Source organism: Mesoplodon mirus (assembly GCF_964341445.2).
Source record: "Mesoplodon mirus genome assembly, chromosome: 3".
Taxonomy (NCBI): Eukaryota; Metazoa; Chordata; class Mammalia; order Artiodactyla; family Ziphiidae; genus Mesoplodon; species Mesoplodon mirus.
Genome location: NC_138978.1, coordinates 41,509,143 through 41,523,625, shown reverse-complemented (window position 1 = coordinate 41,523,625; position 14,483 = coordinate 41,509,143). Strand labels below are relative to the sequence as shown.

Genomic DNA, 14,483 nt, shown 5'->3' with positions numbered 1-14,483 from the left:
CCATTGTAAAGCAATTATACTCCAATAAAGATGTTTAAAAAAAAAAAAGGCTTCAACCCATCTTTCTCCTCCCTGAGTCTTTCCTCCTCACTCTTCTCCCTCCCCACCCTTTTTCTCTCCTCAGTCCTCTCAGCACTCTGCATACACCCCTTCCATTCCTGCCAGCAGGGGGCACCATGGTCCCACAAAAGCACTGCCCCCATCCCTCCCCCGACTCCTCCCCACCAAGTTCTACAGCTCGGTAATCCCCATCATCGTCAGTCCTTCCGGGGCTGCTGGTCCTGGAGGTCGAGGTGCTGGGAAAGTTCTGGCTTTTAAGTCACTCAGACCAAGTGCTCGAAACCTGGTTCTGTTGCTTATTAGCTGTGTGACCCTAGGGGCATTTCTTAGACTTGGGTTTAAGCCTCTGTTTCCTGGTCTGTATAACAGAATAGTTATGGGGCTTTCAAGTGAGATTTAAAATGAGATTTTTCTTCCCATTCTGGGACATAAGGGAATGACCACAGAGTGAAAAGTTCAGAATAAGGAGGGTCACAGCCAGAGGGGGTGTGGGATGGAAGATTTTTAAATTTGTTTTGTTTTTATAATGGGAGGAGGCAGTTGAAGAGACAGGAGAAAGAGGAAGGCTGTTAACACTAACATTTGTACATATCATGTTTTAAATGCATAACTTATATAGTAAGTCTTTTTTCACCTTTCACAACAATCTTATAAGATTCTCTTTTCGTCTGCTTTTTAAATATGGAGAAAGAGAGGCACAGAAGGTTAAGTGCACATTTCTGAATGAATGAATGCTTGCAGAATAGCAGGAGTTAAACATCTGGGCTTTGGGCCTTGGCCATCCCAGATTTGAATCCCTGCCTACCTCTAATTGTGTGAGCCTAACTGAGCCTCAGTTTCCTTGTACAGTTGATCCTCATTATTCATGGATTCCATATCTGTGAATTTACCCACTCACTAAAAATGATTTATAACTCCAAACCAATACTCACAGCACTTTTGTGGTCATTCATGGACAGTGCAGAGATGCAAAAAATTTGAGTTGTCTACCATGCTTGTTCTCAGCTGAAGTTGAACAAGGGGATGCTCTGCCTTCTTGTTTCAGCTCTCACAATGTAAACAAGTGTTCTTTTTGCAGCCTATTTACAGTCTGTCATGTTTTTTGCATTTTTGTGCTTTTTGTTGGTGACTTTGCTATTAAAGACTCCCTCCAGCGTAGTGTTGAAGTGCTCTCTAGTGTTCCTAAGTGCAAGAAGGCTGTGATGTGCCTTATGAAGACAATACATGTGTTAGATAAACTTCATTCAGGCAAACGTTGGCCATTTGTTGGCCGTGAGTTCAATGTTATTGACATCAATATATTTTAAATGAAGTGGCTTTAACAGAAACACAAATAAACTAGGTTATTGTTCAGTTGACAAAATGCTGTGACCAGAGGTTAGTATGAATCTAATCCTGTATTTCTCCTGGGAGCATTGGCTCAATATTTGCTAATACAGTGTTTGTGGTGACTTTATTAGGGCTAACTACCACAAATAACAAGAATCGACTATATATGAAATAGGAATAATGACAGAATCTCCTTGTAGGGTTGTTGTGGGATTAGATGAGATTATGTTTGTAAAGGACTTGGCACTGTGTTTGGCACATAGTAAGTACTCAATAAACATTGTTAATGTTGTTAATGTGGATGAGTGAGAAAATGAGGGAGGGGTTTTTTTACTCAGAGTTCCTTTTTCCAAGGGGCCAAGCTGAGGTTTTCTGGCTCTTCGGCTGGACCCATGGAGAGAACTGTGAGGGAGCCTGACCCCTAAGGGAGGGGCTGGGAATCTGGACCAGTAATAAAGAGCATCACTCTTACACAGGCTCTGTATGTTATAGAGGCCTCAGCTGCCCTGGCCAGTAGCACCATCAGGCACATGACAGAAGCTCCCTGCGCCCATAGCGCCTTCTCAGCTTGTCTGTGCCCCTCGGCCCCAGGGCTTCTTATTTATTTGTTTATTTATTATTTATTTTTGGCTGCGTTGGGTCTTCGTTGCTGCGCGTGCGCTTTCTCTAGTTGAGGCGAGCGGGGGCCACTCCCCGTTGCGGTGTGCGGGCCTCTCACTGCAGTGGCCTCTCCTGCTGCGGAGCTCGGGCTCTAGGCGCGCGGGATCCAGCAGCTGTTGAACTTGGGCTCAGTAGTTGTGGCTCACAGGCTGTAGGCACGTGGGCTTCAGTAGTTGTAGCACATGGGCCCAGCTGCTCCGCAGCATGTGGGATCCTCCCCGACCAGGGCTTGAACCTGTGTCCCCTGCATTGGCAGGCGGACTCCCAACCACTGCGCCACGAGGGAAGCCTGGCCCCGGGGCTTAATTTCTCCCTACCAGAGGCCAGGTATGGGCTGGCCTCGGCTCCGGTTTCCCAGGATGTTCAAGTGTAGCCACAGAAGGTACCGGCAGAAATCCCAAGGCCCAGCTGCCACCACTGCAGCCACCAATCTTGCCACCATGGCCACGGATATCAACAACACCCACACTGCCACCACCAGGGTGTGGATCCTTCCACCGCAAGGTTAGCCGAGGGTCCTGAGCCAGGGTGGGGGGTGGGAAAATGGGGCCACTCAAGTTTTCCCCACATTAGCCCTGTGCAGGCACTGTAGGGGACACACCTTCTGTGAATTATCACCCCAAAGGTATGGTGGGGTCTTGATGGGAGACATCCCAAAGGCTGAGAGCCTTAACGGAGGATGTATTGGCTGGAAGTGGAGGGCCTGGGGAAACGGGAGAATCTAAGAGCAGTGGAGCTTCCAGAACTTCTGCCTTCCTCACACTCTTCCCTCTCCTTCCTCTCCTCAGTACTCAGACACCTTTGTCAACCTCTCAGCTTTCTGATCCTCTAGAAATGTCCAGAAACTAGTCCAGAAGCTTGGCTGGCTCTGGACCTGCATCTCCTAAGGGCTACGGGTGGTAAACAGCAGACAAATAACAATCCTTTCTGCTCCAACTCTTTACTCCACTCCAAGGTGTTTCCAGCTGACTATGTAGGGTATGAGGGCAGGGTTGGGACTGAATGCTCCCAGGGATAGGCTTCGGCGACAGCAGCAGGCCTCACAGTAAGACAGTGGAAGGACAGAACAAGGTCAGCAACACACACCGTGTTTGGCCTCAGCTTTTGATCTGCCCTACGAGGTGGGGGAACTTCCTGCCTTGCACTCCCATCTGCACAGGGAAAAGGATCTCCGGAAACATCTTGGAAGGTATAAGAAGCCAGATCCTTGGAGAGGGAGGTAGAGGCACAGATCAGAAAAGGATAGCATGAAAGACAGACTTCACTGCTCCAGTGTAAACCATGAGTGCCTGAGTGAGTGGTGTATGTGGCTCTGTGTGCCTGTTATGGTCAGTGTTTGTGAGACGAAGAGAAGGGGGATCTAAGCAGACATGTGGTTGAGCGTGCCTTTGCAAAGAATGTGCCTCTGTTGCCAGCTGTGTGTGTCAAGGTGTGTTTGTGAGCGTATGAGCAGGTCGGAGAGAGAGGCATCATCTCCACGAAGAGGAATGAAGGTCAGGAGGCGGGTGCAGGCGGCCGGAAGGAGGAGAGTGTCAGCTTCTGAGGGGGGTGTACCATCTTCAGTCCCCCAGCCTTTCTCTGAGGTTGGTATTTTCCAGGACTAACAGCTTAGCTGGGGTGTTTGGGGGTGGGGTGAGACTGAGTTAGAGTCCAGAAAGTGGGACTCAGGCCTGGGGATTTTCCACTTGGATTCCCGCATGTGCGCCCATGTGTCATCGGGTGTAACTGGGTTTACGTGGGGTGTGTCTCCATGAAGTTGTGTCTCAGTGGCAGGAAACATTGTGAGGGACTGTGTCTCTAAGGTGTCACTTTATGCACAAGTTAGTGTGTGTCCCAGTGTCCTGAGGTCTGGCTCCAGTTCCAGGGCTCCCTTCCTTGAGGGTTGGGGGTAGGAGTGAACACTGAGACCTTTGGCCTGGCCCCCTAGGAAGCCTGTGAGGAGAAAATGAATTCTGTCTGCTTTCATCCACTCCAAGGCTTGCCAGAGACTGGGACCCTGAGAGGAGGAGGGGGGCAGAGAATTCACTGACACATCATGCCCAGACTGCACTGGCAGAGGATGAGGCTTCTCAGGGTTTAGGGGGAAGGTGCTGAACCCCAGTCAGAGCTGGAAGCTAGCTAGGCTAGTGCCCAAGGCCCACAGGGGGTCCCACACATATAGACACATGACAGGAACACATGCAGACATGTAAATACAACTGGACTCACAGATACACAATGCAACAAATTCACACATGCATACAAGTACATGCCTATAAACAGATATATGCAGTGACACAAATGCATATAAACCTCTCCACATGACACATGTAACAACACATACACATGCCTACAAATGAGCACACACACACACAAACATGCATGCACACAAGCATACAGACAGACACTTGCAATCACACTCATGCAAACCCAGGTACACACACACATACATGCAAACACACTCACCAGGCTTCCCTGCCCCTGCGGCCCTGGGACCCAGAAGAGTCTCCCTCCCCTATATGAATGTATGTGTGTGTTTGTGTGCAAGCACATGCATGCATGCATGCCCACACTTGTGTCTGTGTGTATCTGGGTCTGTGAGAGTGTGTGTGCATTTGTGCGTGTGTGTGTGTGTGTGTGAGTGAGCGGGGTGCTGAGCTGTGGGAACCCGATGACATCAGCTCTTCTGGCTATTTTTAGCTCCCTCTGCAATGATGGCTGCTTCACTGCCCCTCCCCCTCCCAGGTTCCCATCTCTCCTCCCCCTTCAGGCTCCCAGAGGCAGCCGCAGCCAGTGGGCACCCACCACCCCAGTCTAGGTGACCCCCCGGTTGACCGAATACAGTTCATTCTCTCTCACCCCAGCCATAGCTCCCTGGAAGCTGAGAACACCGGGCTCCCAGGCCAGAGGAGGAGGCTTGGGCAGTATGGCAGCCCAGAGAAGGGGCCTGGGTTAGGTGAGCTGAACTGGCCGGTCTCCAGCCCCTAGGGCGCCTCTCCTTCTGCTTTTCAATCTGAAACTGTGTCTTGGTCAGTAGTGCCTGCTGTGTGCCAGGGAGGATGCCAAGTTCTGGGGACAGAGCAGTGAGCACGACAGTGGGCGTTCTTCCTGGCTGGAGTTATGGCTCGGTGGGAGACAGACATGAAACAGAGCACACAGGCACCGCACTGGACCGCGGCGAGGGCTCTGAAAATTGGTAACGAGGGGATTTAGTCTGGGATGATGGTCTCTGTCTCTCACAGAGGTGACCTGAGGGAACCAGAGGGGCACTCCCTTTACCTTGCACCTCGCACCCCAACAACCACACCTCCAGAATCCCACAGAGTACTGCTTCCTTCTCACACCCCACTCTCTGCTCCCAGCACTGCAGCAGCCCACCATCCAAGGGGTGGCCCACCGCTACTTGTGTCTCTCTTTTCTTTGGAGCTTCCCCACAGTCGATCCCCAGGAAGCAGTCCAGTGTTTCCCATCTACAGATGAGAAAACTGAGGACCAGAGAGGGGGTAGTGCTGGACCACATCCCTCAATGCCCAGGGAGCAGCCCAGGCGAGTTGGCAGGCAGGTGGAGGAGGAAGTGGTGGCACTGGTGTAGAAGGAGCAGGGATGAGGTCAGGAGGTCGGAGAGGGGAGGACCGCAGCCTGAGGGGCTCGTGCCTGGAGGAGGGCTTCCTGCTCTACCCAGCCAGGGCAACTGCTGGAAGATCAGGTTTGGCAGCTTCAGCTAAGCCGCAGGGCTGGAGGAGTGGTCCAGACCACACCTGGGAGGTGGCCTGGAGGTGGGCCCATCCTCTAGCATGGAGTCTGGCCAAATGGTCTCATTGCAGGAGCATTTTATAAAACTGGGGCCCTTTGGAGTATGTGGAAAATAGCTCTGGGCTGAAGTCAGGAGCCCAGAGTTTCAGTCATTGTTTTGCCCCAGACCCCGGTGTGATCCTTAGAAAGTCCTGCCCCCTTTCTTGGCCTCAGTGGGCCCTTCCGGGAAGGAGCTCTAGAGGATCAGTTTCCCCACCCCCAACTCCTGCCCTCCGTGTTTTCCTGGGAGTCTGACTTAGGCACAGGAACACAAAGCCAGTGGGTAGGGGCTAACCAGACAGCCTCTAGGGCGCCAGGCTGGAGGTCCCTTGTCACCAATGGATCAATGGCCGGAAGCCCAGCTCCAGCCCCACAATGCAATACCGGTCACCCCACCCTTACCAGTGCCCTCACCCCCACCCCCACTTCCGGCCTCTGTTCCTTCCTCACCTTCAGGGAAAGCTGCAGGACTCCCTAGGGAATCTCCCATATCTCCTCCACTGGCTCCCTGCCCTGTGCTTAACCCTCCCCCTCTGCCCGTTTGGCCAGGCCAGTCTCCCAGTCAACTTTCTTTTCCTGGACCCGCAGGCAGTCCAGGGAGGAAAGGAAGCTGGGTGGGAGGGCTGTAAAGGAGGCTGCTTTTCCTGCTACCCTCAGATACTGGAGCCTAAATAAGGGTCTTGGGGGAGGCAGGTGGACTGAACGCATGGGCCTAAGACTGGGCTGCCCTGGGCATATCCCACCCCGGGCAGCCCCAGGGGAGGTAGGAGTGCTACCCTTCACCTATCCAGCCATCTTCTTCCTCTGCCTTCAGCGAATTCATAGAAAACAGCCTAGAGCTGAGACTTGCATCCTCTGGAGAACAAACACAGAAATCCAGGCCAAGTGAATCCTGACTGTTGTCACCATGTCAATGACAAATTCATGAAACACAAAAATCATAAAATTCTGGATGCATAGAATCCATAGTCGCAGAATCTTAGCATCACAGAATTCTAGCATGGTGCAATCTGAGTTACAGAATCTTAGAAATACAGAATTCTGGCATCACTGAGTCCCAGATGACAAGGTTAGCATATCCTTGAGATGGAAGTCTTGAGAAGTCAATTAGTAAAGGGTGGAGGTCTAAACCAGGGGATTCCCCACTGGGGATGAGCACAGGAGTTCTCACATGAACACGAAGGAGGAGGCAGAGCCTGGGACACATGAGCTTAGTTAGGGTGAGGTAACACACCTGCAGCAAACCGGACAGAAGACAGACCTCTTTCATAAGGACACATTCCTGGTTCCTGAGGATGAGGGGAGTGGGGTGGCAGTGAGGAGAGAAGGGGAACTATATAAACAAAGAAAATGTAACCTGAAGAAAAAATCATCAAGTAGCACAATACACTGGCCCTAATGCGTCCAACTGCCACAGGATTTGGGGTTAACATCAGCCCAGGACATTTTCAAAGGTTAGTAGGTTAGTAAGACTCTTTATGACATTAGAATGGTGACCCACGGCTGGCTTTTTTTTTTCCTTTGGTCAGAAAGGTACCAAACAGAAAAAAGTCTATATACTACACTTTTCTTGGGGCTGCTGGCAGGAGCAGCCTCTCTCTGAAGGGATGCTGAACCTGGAGCAACATGGTGTACACCAAAACCAGCTTGTGGGGTGGGGTTCAGAGCCCCCAGCAAGGCCCTGGTAGGGGGCCTTGTGGAGGGCATCTGTCTGGGGTGGTGTCTGTTGGGGGCAGGCATCTCTATGGAAGGAGCCAAGTCTGAGGCAGCACTTTGTGTGGGGACCCTTGTCTGATTATGGGGTTGGTTACTCAGTAAACAACAGGGATATTTACTTAGTATTTCTGGGAAACTACTGCAAACTCAGGAACCCAGAAGGAGCAGCTCCAGAGAAAGGCAAATGCCAAGACCTGCTGCTCATGGGAAATGGGGCAATGTCAGCTGGAGATCCTCTTGCTCGGCTGCCTGTCCTTGGATTCAGCTCAAAACCTCAGCCTCGACCTCTACCCACACCCCCATTTACCTCCCTCTCCCTGCCTGCCTTCTGTTCTACCTACCTATACCTGCTGTGTGACCTTTGGCAAATGCTGTCCCCTCTCTAGGCCCCAAACCTCCTTTGATCTTTTTTGAAGTCTATAATTGGGTCCTAAGTGAAGCTTTTAGTACTTTATAGTCCCGCTTTTGTCCAGATCAGTTTCAACTTCAGATATCTCCATTCTCAGCTTCCAGAGAAAGTGTCTGGAAGCGTCAGGGGAGAATACAGGGAATAGGGAATAGAAATAATGCTCACATTTGACATGCTATATGTGTCAGTGCCCACGATGAGTGTTTTTATAAATCTTATACAATGCCCACAACCACCCTGTGTATATAAATCATTGCTCCCATTTTATAGATGAAGGAACTGAGGTTCAGGGAGGGTAAATAACATGCCTCAAATCATTCAGTAGGGAGCAACAGAAGCGGAATCTCAACCAGGTCTGTCTTAATTCTGAGTGCTGTGGTTTCAGATTAGCATTATTTCATGTGGCTTCAATAGGTAAAAGGAAAGGCCATGGATGGGAGTTTCAGGGAGAAGTGGTCTCTCGGGCTGGATCTGAAAGGTGATGAGTTGCACTCAGAAAAGTTTGCAGGGCTTCCCTGGTGGTGCAGTGGTTAAGAATCCGCCTGCCAAGGCAGGGGACACAGGTTTGAGCCCTGGTCCGGGAAGATCCCACATGCTGCGGAGTGGCTAAGCCCATGCACCACAACTACTGAGCCTGCGCTCTAGAGCCTACGAGCCACAGCTACTGAGCCCATGCGCCTGGAGCCCGTGCTCCACAACAAGAGAAGCCCCTGCTCGCCACGAAAGCCTGCACGGAGCAACGAAGACCCAACACAGGCAAAAATAAATAAATAAATTTATTAAAAAAAGAAGAAAAGTTTGCAGTAAGGACTGACAGCTCATACTGTGAGGAAAGCTGAACTGAGGCTCCTCTTGGGAACCCCTGGGTATCCTGAGCTCAGACTGGAGATAGCTGGGCTGGGCTGAGTGTGAGGAAGTTGGCTTGGAGAGTGGGGTGGTCCTGGTCTGATCTTTAGGGTGCTGAGAGGCTGTTGTCACTGTTCCTGGAGATAGTGTGTGCATGTTGGGGAGGGTCAGTGAATGTGGGCTTCTTTGCCTTCTGGGATGTGCCAGCCTCTGCCACCTGAAGCTGGAGCTGGTTGACAGGCCTTTGGGACCTGGGGCAGGGGACTTTCCAGCTGGGATAGCATGGTGTGTTGGCACTAGTCTCACTGCCTTGAGGGTCCCAGCACCTTTTGGATCCCTAAGACTCAGCAACCTTGCACAGCTGCCTCAGTTAACTGGCTCAAAGGAGGTGGAAGGATTTCAGATGGACACCTAACCCCTGCCCTGTCCAAGGTTGGGTCATCACAGGGGGCTGGGAAATCAGGAAGTCACTGCCTCACAGGGTCAGGACTGGAGGCACCCCGGCGGGGTGGGGGGCGAGAGGGCAGTCATCTCTTCCAGATCCTTCACTGTAAGGGTGAGGAAAGAGTTTGAGGTCCAGAAAGAGAACAGGACTTGCCAATGATTGCTTGGTAGACACACCAAGAAAGATGTCAGGGCTAAAAGAGAGGTTCAGACTTTGTATACTGGGAGCTTAGAGAGGCAGAGGCACAGACCCCTAAAGGCTTCATCAAAAATGTATACGTGGTTTTAAAGCTGGGCTTAAAGAAAGGACAACTTTTTAGCTGATGCAAAGGGATAAAAGACTTTTCTTGGCTGAGAAACACCATGAGCAACGGCCTAGAGGGGACACTGATTGGCTATGTGGGATGAATAAATTGCCCTACAAGGCTGGCCCATGTGGTTGGAATAGAAGTCTGATGGGCAATAGTATAAGCCAGGGTCAGGACTTGAGGTCAGGACTGTCTGTGAGTAGTCACAGAGGTGGAGGCCGCAGGGATCCAGGTCCCCGAGGCGGTTGGTACGGCAGTCTGAGGAAGACCAGGGCTGGGAGAGTCTTAGCAGCAGGGGTGGGGTCTGCTGGACTCTCACCACCCCAGGGCCCGGTCTGTTTCCTCCAGTCCTAGGCTCTGCCCTGACCTCCCTCGACAGGACTCAGGCCCAGCGTGAGGTCGGGCCCAGCTAAGGGGAGAAGATTACACCCCGGTAGCTGCCTTCCCGCCCCAGGTTTTCCGGCCAGTGCGCACACCTCCTCCCTTCAGCAGCTTCCCGATCCCGCCACTGCGGGCGGGGTGGTGGACGGGAGAGGGACGTCCTCGGCTTTAGGGCTTTGGCTGCTGCGAGCCCTCCCAGTGCTGCTGTGATGCAAATCCGCTCCGGATTTATTCCCGGACGTTCTTCCGTGAAGCGGGACGCGCCCGGCGCCAGAGCTTGGCTGGACGTGCCTCCCCCGGCCCTGACCCAAGGGCGCCAGGGCCTAGAACTAGGCGGGGGTGCCTTCCCCGCTAGCCCGGGGATACGGGTGCTGTTGGGAGTACGGGTGCTGGGCCGCCGCGGCTCCGGCCTGGGGGCGGGGCTGTAATTAACCCGCCGGAACGCCAACGCTGGGTGTGGAGCCGGAAGCGGTGGTCTGGAAGACCAGCAAGAACCCGACTAGGAGTGTAGGGAATGGGGAGCAGCTTGGGCAGGCTGAACTCAGGTCCGGGCCTGAGGTTTTTGGTGGAGAGATATGAAGGTTTAGGGCTGGGGAGCGTGTATAGCGCTGGAGATCGTGGGGTGGAAGACGAGGGGGAATATCCGGGCCTGTGATGGGCCGCCCCAAGCCTGGCAGGGAAGCCAAAGCTGGAGTTACACCTCGGAGGCCTGAGTGCCTGACACTACTGGGAGGAGGGTGGAGGAGAGGACAGGCGGAAGTAGGGGTGCTGGGTGCTGGGGCTCCAGCTTCAGGAAGCAGACCTGCAGGAATGGTGTGAGCAGTTAATAAGGAAACGCTAGCCAAATCAGGATGTATGTATAGGAATAGGGAGATGGCATCTATTGAGTGCATACTGCATGCCACACCAAGGATATTCAACAAATTGACAAAAAGAGGAGTGCGTCTTCGCTTTGTTCTTGTTACTTTTATAACCAGAAAAGGACACGACAGCTCTTTTTATTTAAAAAAAAAAAAAAAGTAAATAGACCTAGTTTTCAGCCCTGCTAAGCCACTTACTGTTTGGCCTTGGAAATTTTGCTTTAACTTCTACAAACCTTTTCTTATCTGTAAAATAATAATAGGAGAACCTAGGCCCAGGGTTTGTGGATTTGTTTGAGGATTAAATGAGTTAGGACAGCAAAGTTGCTTAGAACAGTGTTCAGCAAGTGGTAACAATGAAAGCTACTTAGCCTACTTTGGAGGTGAGGGTGGGCATGGGGAGCAAAAAGTCTTCTAGAAGAGCGGAAATTGGAGCTGAGTCTTAGAATATGAGTAGCAGCTTGTCAGTGGAAGAGGGAGAAGAGAAGAATGTTAATGACAGAGGGGACAGCATGAGTAAAAACAGGCGGGGAGAAACAGGACAGTGAATTTGCGGGAAACGGGGAGGCATGAGGCAGGCAGTGGAATGGTGAGCTGGGGCCAGACTGGGGCAAGGTGGGGCTCAAAGTTATGGAGGCCGGTTTTCCTTCTGAGAGCTGTTGAGTTTTCACTGGAGGCAGGAGATAGGCTCCCATGGGGCAGTGTGGGCACAAAGAGACCTGTGAGGAGGAGGATAATGGCACGAACTATGCGGCAGCCCTGGGGTGGAAAGAAGTGGATGGATTTGGGAGAGGTAGGAGCGACAGGACTTGGTGATAGATTGAATAAGAGGCATATCTTGATTTCTAACTTGGGTTCCCAGGGTGCTGCTATTCTGAGACAGGGATTGGGAAGAGTAAAACATTTGAGGGGAAGCTGAGTTCAGTGTTGGACATGCCTTTGACCACACCCCTGGACAGACCCTCAGTAATTGGGGTCCTTTTGTCCCACCTGGTGATTCCTCTGTCCATAAGATGGGAGGGGTATAATTAGCACTGCTGGCTGGCTGTTCCCTGGCTGCGACTGGCTGGAGGTCTGGGTGGGGAGGCTGGGCTGGGGGTGCTGCTACCACTGGGCCGGGTCTGGCGAGTGTTCCTTTGTGGTTCTGGATTGCTAGGCAGTTTCTTTGGGCACAGTCATGTTATAGGAGCTCAAGGACTGAGTTGTCTGATCGTTCCCAAAGAGAGTCCCTGGAGGGGGCCAGTGCTCTGTGCTGTGGGGATTACTGTGTCAGTTTTATAGCTCAGGAAACTGAGGCTCAGAAATTGAGTGGCAGAACAAAGGTCACTGGAAGTGAACAAAGGTCTGTGTGATGTCTTCTCACAGTTCCAGCTGCCGCATCATCAATGGTGACATTTGTTCTAAGAGGGGCAGGGAAGGCACCAGAACCATGGCTCCTTGGGGGAGAAATGCAATCTAGAGGGGGTAAAGGGGATTGGGGGAGGAGGCAGGGAAAGCTTCCTGGAGGTGGTGCAATTTGTGAGGTCACAGAAGCGCAATCTTGTTTTCTGTCTTCCCAGCCAGCGATCATTGACAATCAGCCGTTGCCTGCCGTGAGGGAGACCTTGTCATCTGAGGGACCTCTAGGTAGAATGTGTCCACAGAGCCCAAAAAGTGGCAGGCTGGAATTCCTGCAGGCATTTCAGGCCTGAAATGGAGGCACTTCTACCTCAGTCTCTGACATCTGTCAACCTGAGCATCCCTTCTGCACAGGCACTTCACTGGCAGCTGGAATCCCAGTGCCTATTCATTTTCATATCAGTGTTCAGCACAGGTTTCTGTTCTGTTCCCAGGTTTTGTTTTACTTTAAAAAAAAATCGTGTGATGAAGTGATGCGTTATTTCTAAGGGAGGACTGACAATTACAAGAAAAACTGATCTTTCTGTGGATGATTGGGGAAAAGTTTTAAGATACAAAAAAACATTGCTAACTTTCGTCTGTCACTCATTAAGTGTTTTTTTCCACGTGTCCAAATAACTGGCATGGTAAGGGGGTGGCTGCATTTTAGGAGCTGAGAAGGGGTAACTTTCCCAAACAATGTTTAAGTAATATTTGATCATTGTAGAAAATACAAGTAAAAAGAAAATAAAAAAATAAAGCATCCATTAAGAGAGAAATACTGCTAACATTTTAAAGTATTTCCTTTTTTTTCATTTCTGAGCATTCCTGGTTTTCTTTTACGTGGTTAATATACTGCATAGATAATTTTGTGTCTTGCTTTCTTTTATTTATTTATTTATGCCTGCGTTGGGTCTTCATTGCTGTGCGCAGGCTTCCTCTAGTTGCAGCCAGCAGGGGCTACTCTTTGTTGCGGTGCTTGGGCTTCTCATTGTGGTGGCTTCTCTTGTTGCGGAGCACAGGATCTAGGTGTGTGGTGCACGGGCTTAGTTGCTCCGTGGCATGTGGGAGCTTCCCGGACCAGGGCTTGAACCCGTGTCCCCTGCATTGGCAGGCGGATTCTTCACAACTGTGCCACCAGGGAAATCCCGTGTCTTGCTTTCTTATTCAACAAAATTATAAGAACTATCTCATATGATTTAAAACTGTTAAAAAATGTTTTAATGACTACATAATCAGTATATGGAGTTACCATATTTCATTTTACCACTCCCCCCATCCTTAGACGTATAGGCCCTTTCTTTCTTTCTTTCCCTCTTTCTTCCTTCCTTCCTTCCTCCCTTCCTTCCTTCCTTCCTTTACTTCTTTCTTTCTTTCTTTCTATTATAAAAATGCTGTGATGAAAATCTTTATACATATATCTTTGTCCATATTTTGGGTTATTTTCTTATAATTTTCTTCTGGAAGTGGAATTACTGGGTCAGAGGGTCAAAATATTTTTAAGGATCTTTTTATTTTTTTAATTTTTTATTTTTTTAAAAAAATTAATTTATTTATTAATGGCTACTTTGGGTCTTCATTGCTGCACACGGGCTTTCTCTAGTTGCGGCGAGTGGGGGCTACTCTTCGTTGCGGTGCACGGGCTTCTCATTGCGGTGGCTTCTCTTGTTGTGGAGCATGGGCTCTAGGCACGCGGGTTCAGTAGTTGTGGCACGTGGGCTCAGTAGTTGTGGCTCGTGGGCTCTAGAGCGGAGGCTCAGTAGTTGTGGCACACGGGCTTAGTTGCTCCGCAGCATGTGGGATCTTCCCGGACCAGGGCTCAAACCCGTGTCCCCTGCATCGGCAGGCGGGTTCATAACCACTGAGCCACCAGGGAAGTCCCTAAGGATCTTTTTAAAATTGAAGTAGAGTTGATTTACAATGTTGTGTTAGTTTCTGGTGTACAGCAAAGTGATTCAGTTATACATATGTATATACGTATTCTTTTTCATGTTCTTTTCCATTATGGTTTATTACAGGATAGAGTTCCCTGTGCTATACTAAGGATCTTGATATGAATTGCCAAAATGCTTTCCAGAAAGGTTGTGCCAGTTACACCCCATCACCCTGATATAAACGTACCTGTCTTATGGTATAACACCGAGTAAAAAATTCTTCTAAGTTGATAAGTATCAAACTGGAATCTCATTTTTGTTGTTGTTGCTGAATAGTTTCTTGGAGGCCAGAGTGACAGGGGTCTACTAGGTCAAAGATTTGGTCCAGTCTGACCGGTAAATTCTTCTACAGGTCAGACTGTCTCCTTCACTAACTTGGTGGGGGTTG

General features: G+C 50.5%; 1 protein-coding gene across 1 annotated transcript; it reads left to right on the top strand.

Annotated features, from left to right (window-relative positions):
* Positions 1–176: 176 nt before the first annotated feature.
* Positions 177–2,881, top strand: P3R3URF (PIK3R3 upstream open reading frame; the record flags this gene model as incomplete). Its single annotated transcript, XM_082612133.1, has 3 exons — positions 177–241; positions 2,306–2,553; positions 2,838–2,881. 3 exons carry the CDS (start codon positions 177–179, stop codon positions 2,879–2,881), a joined length of 357 nt encoding a protein of 118 aa, XP_082468259.1.
* Positions 2,882–14,483: the final 11,602 nt, after the last annotated feature.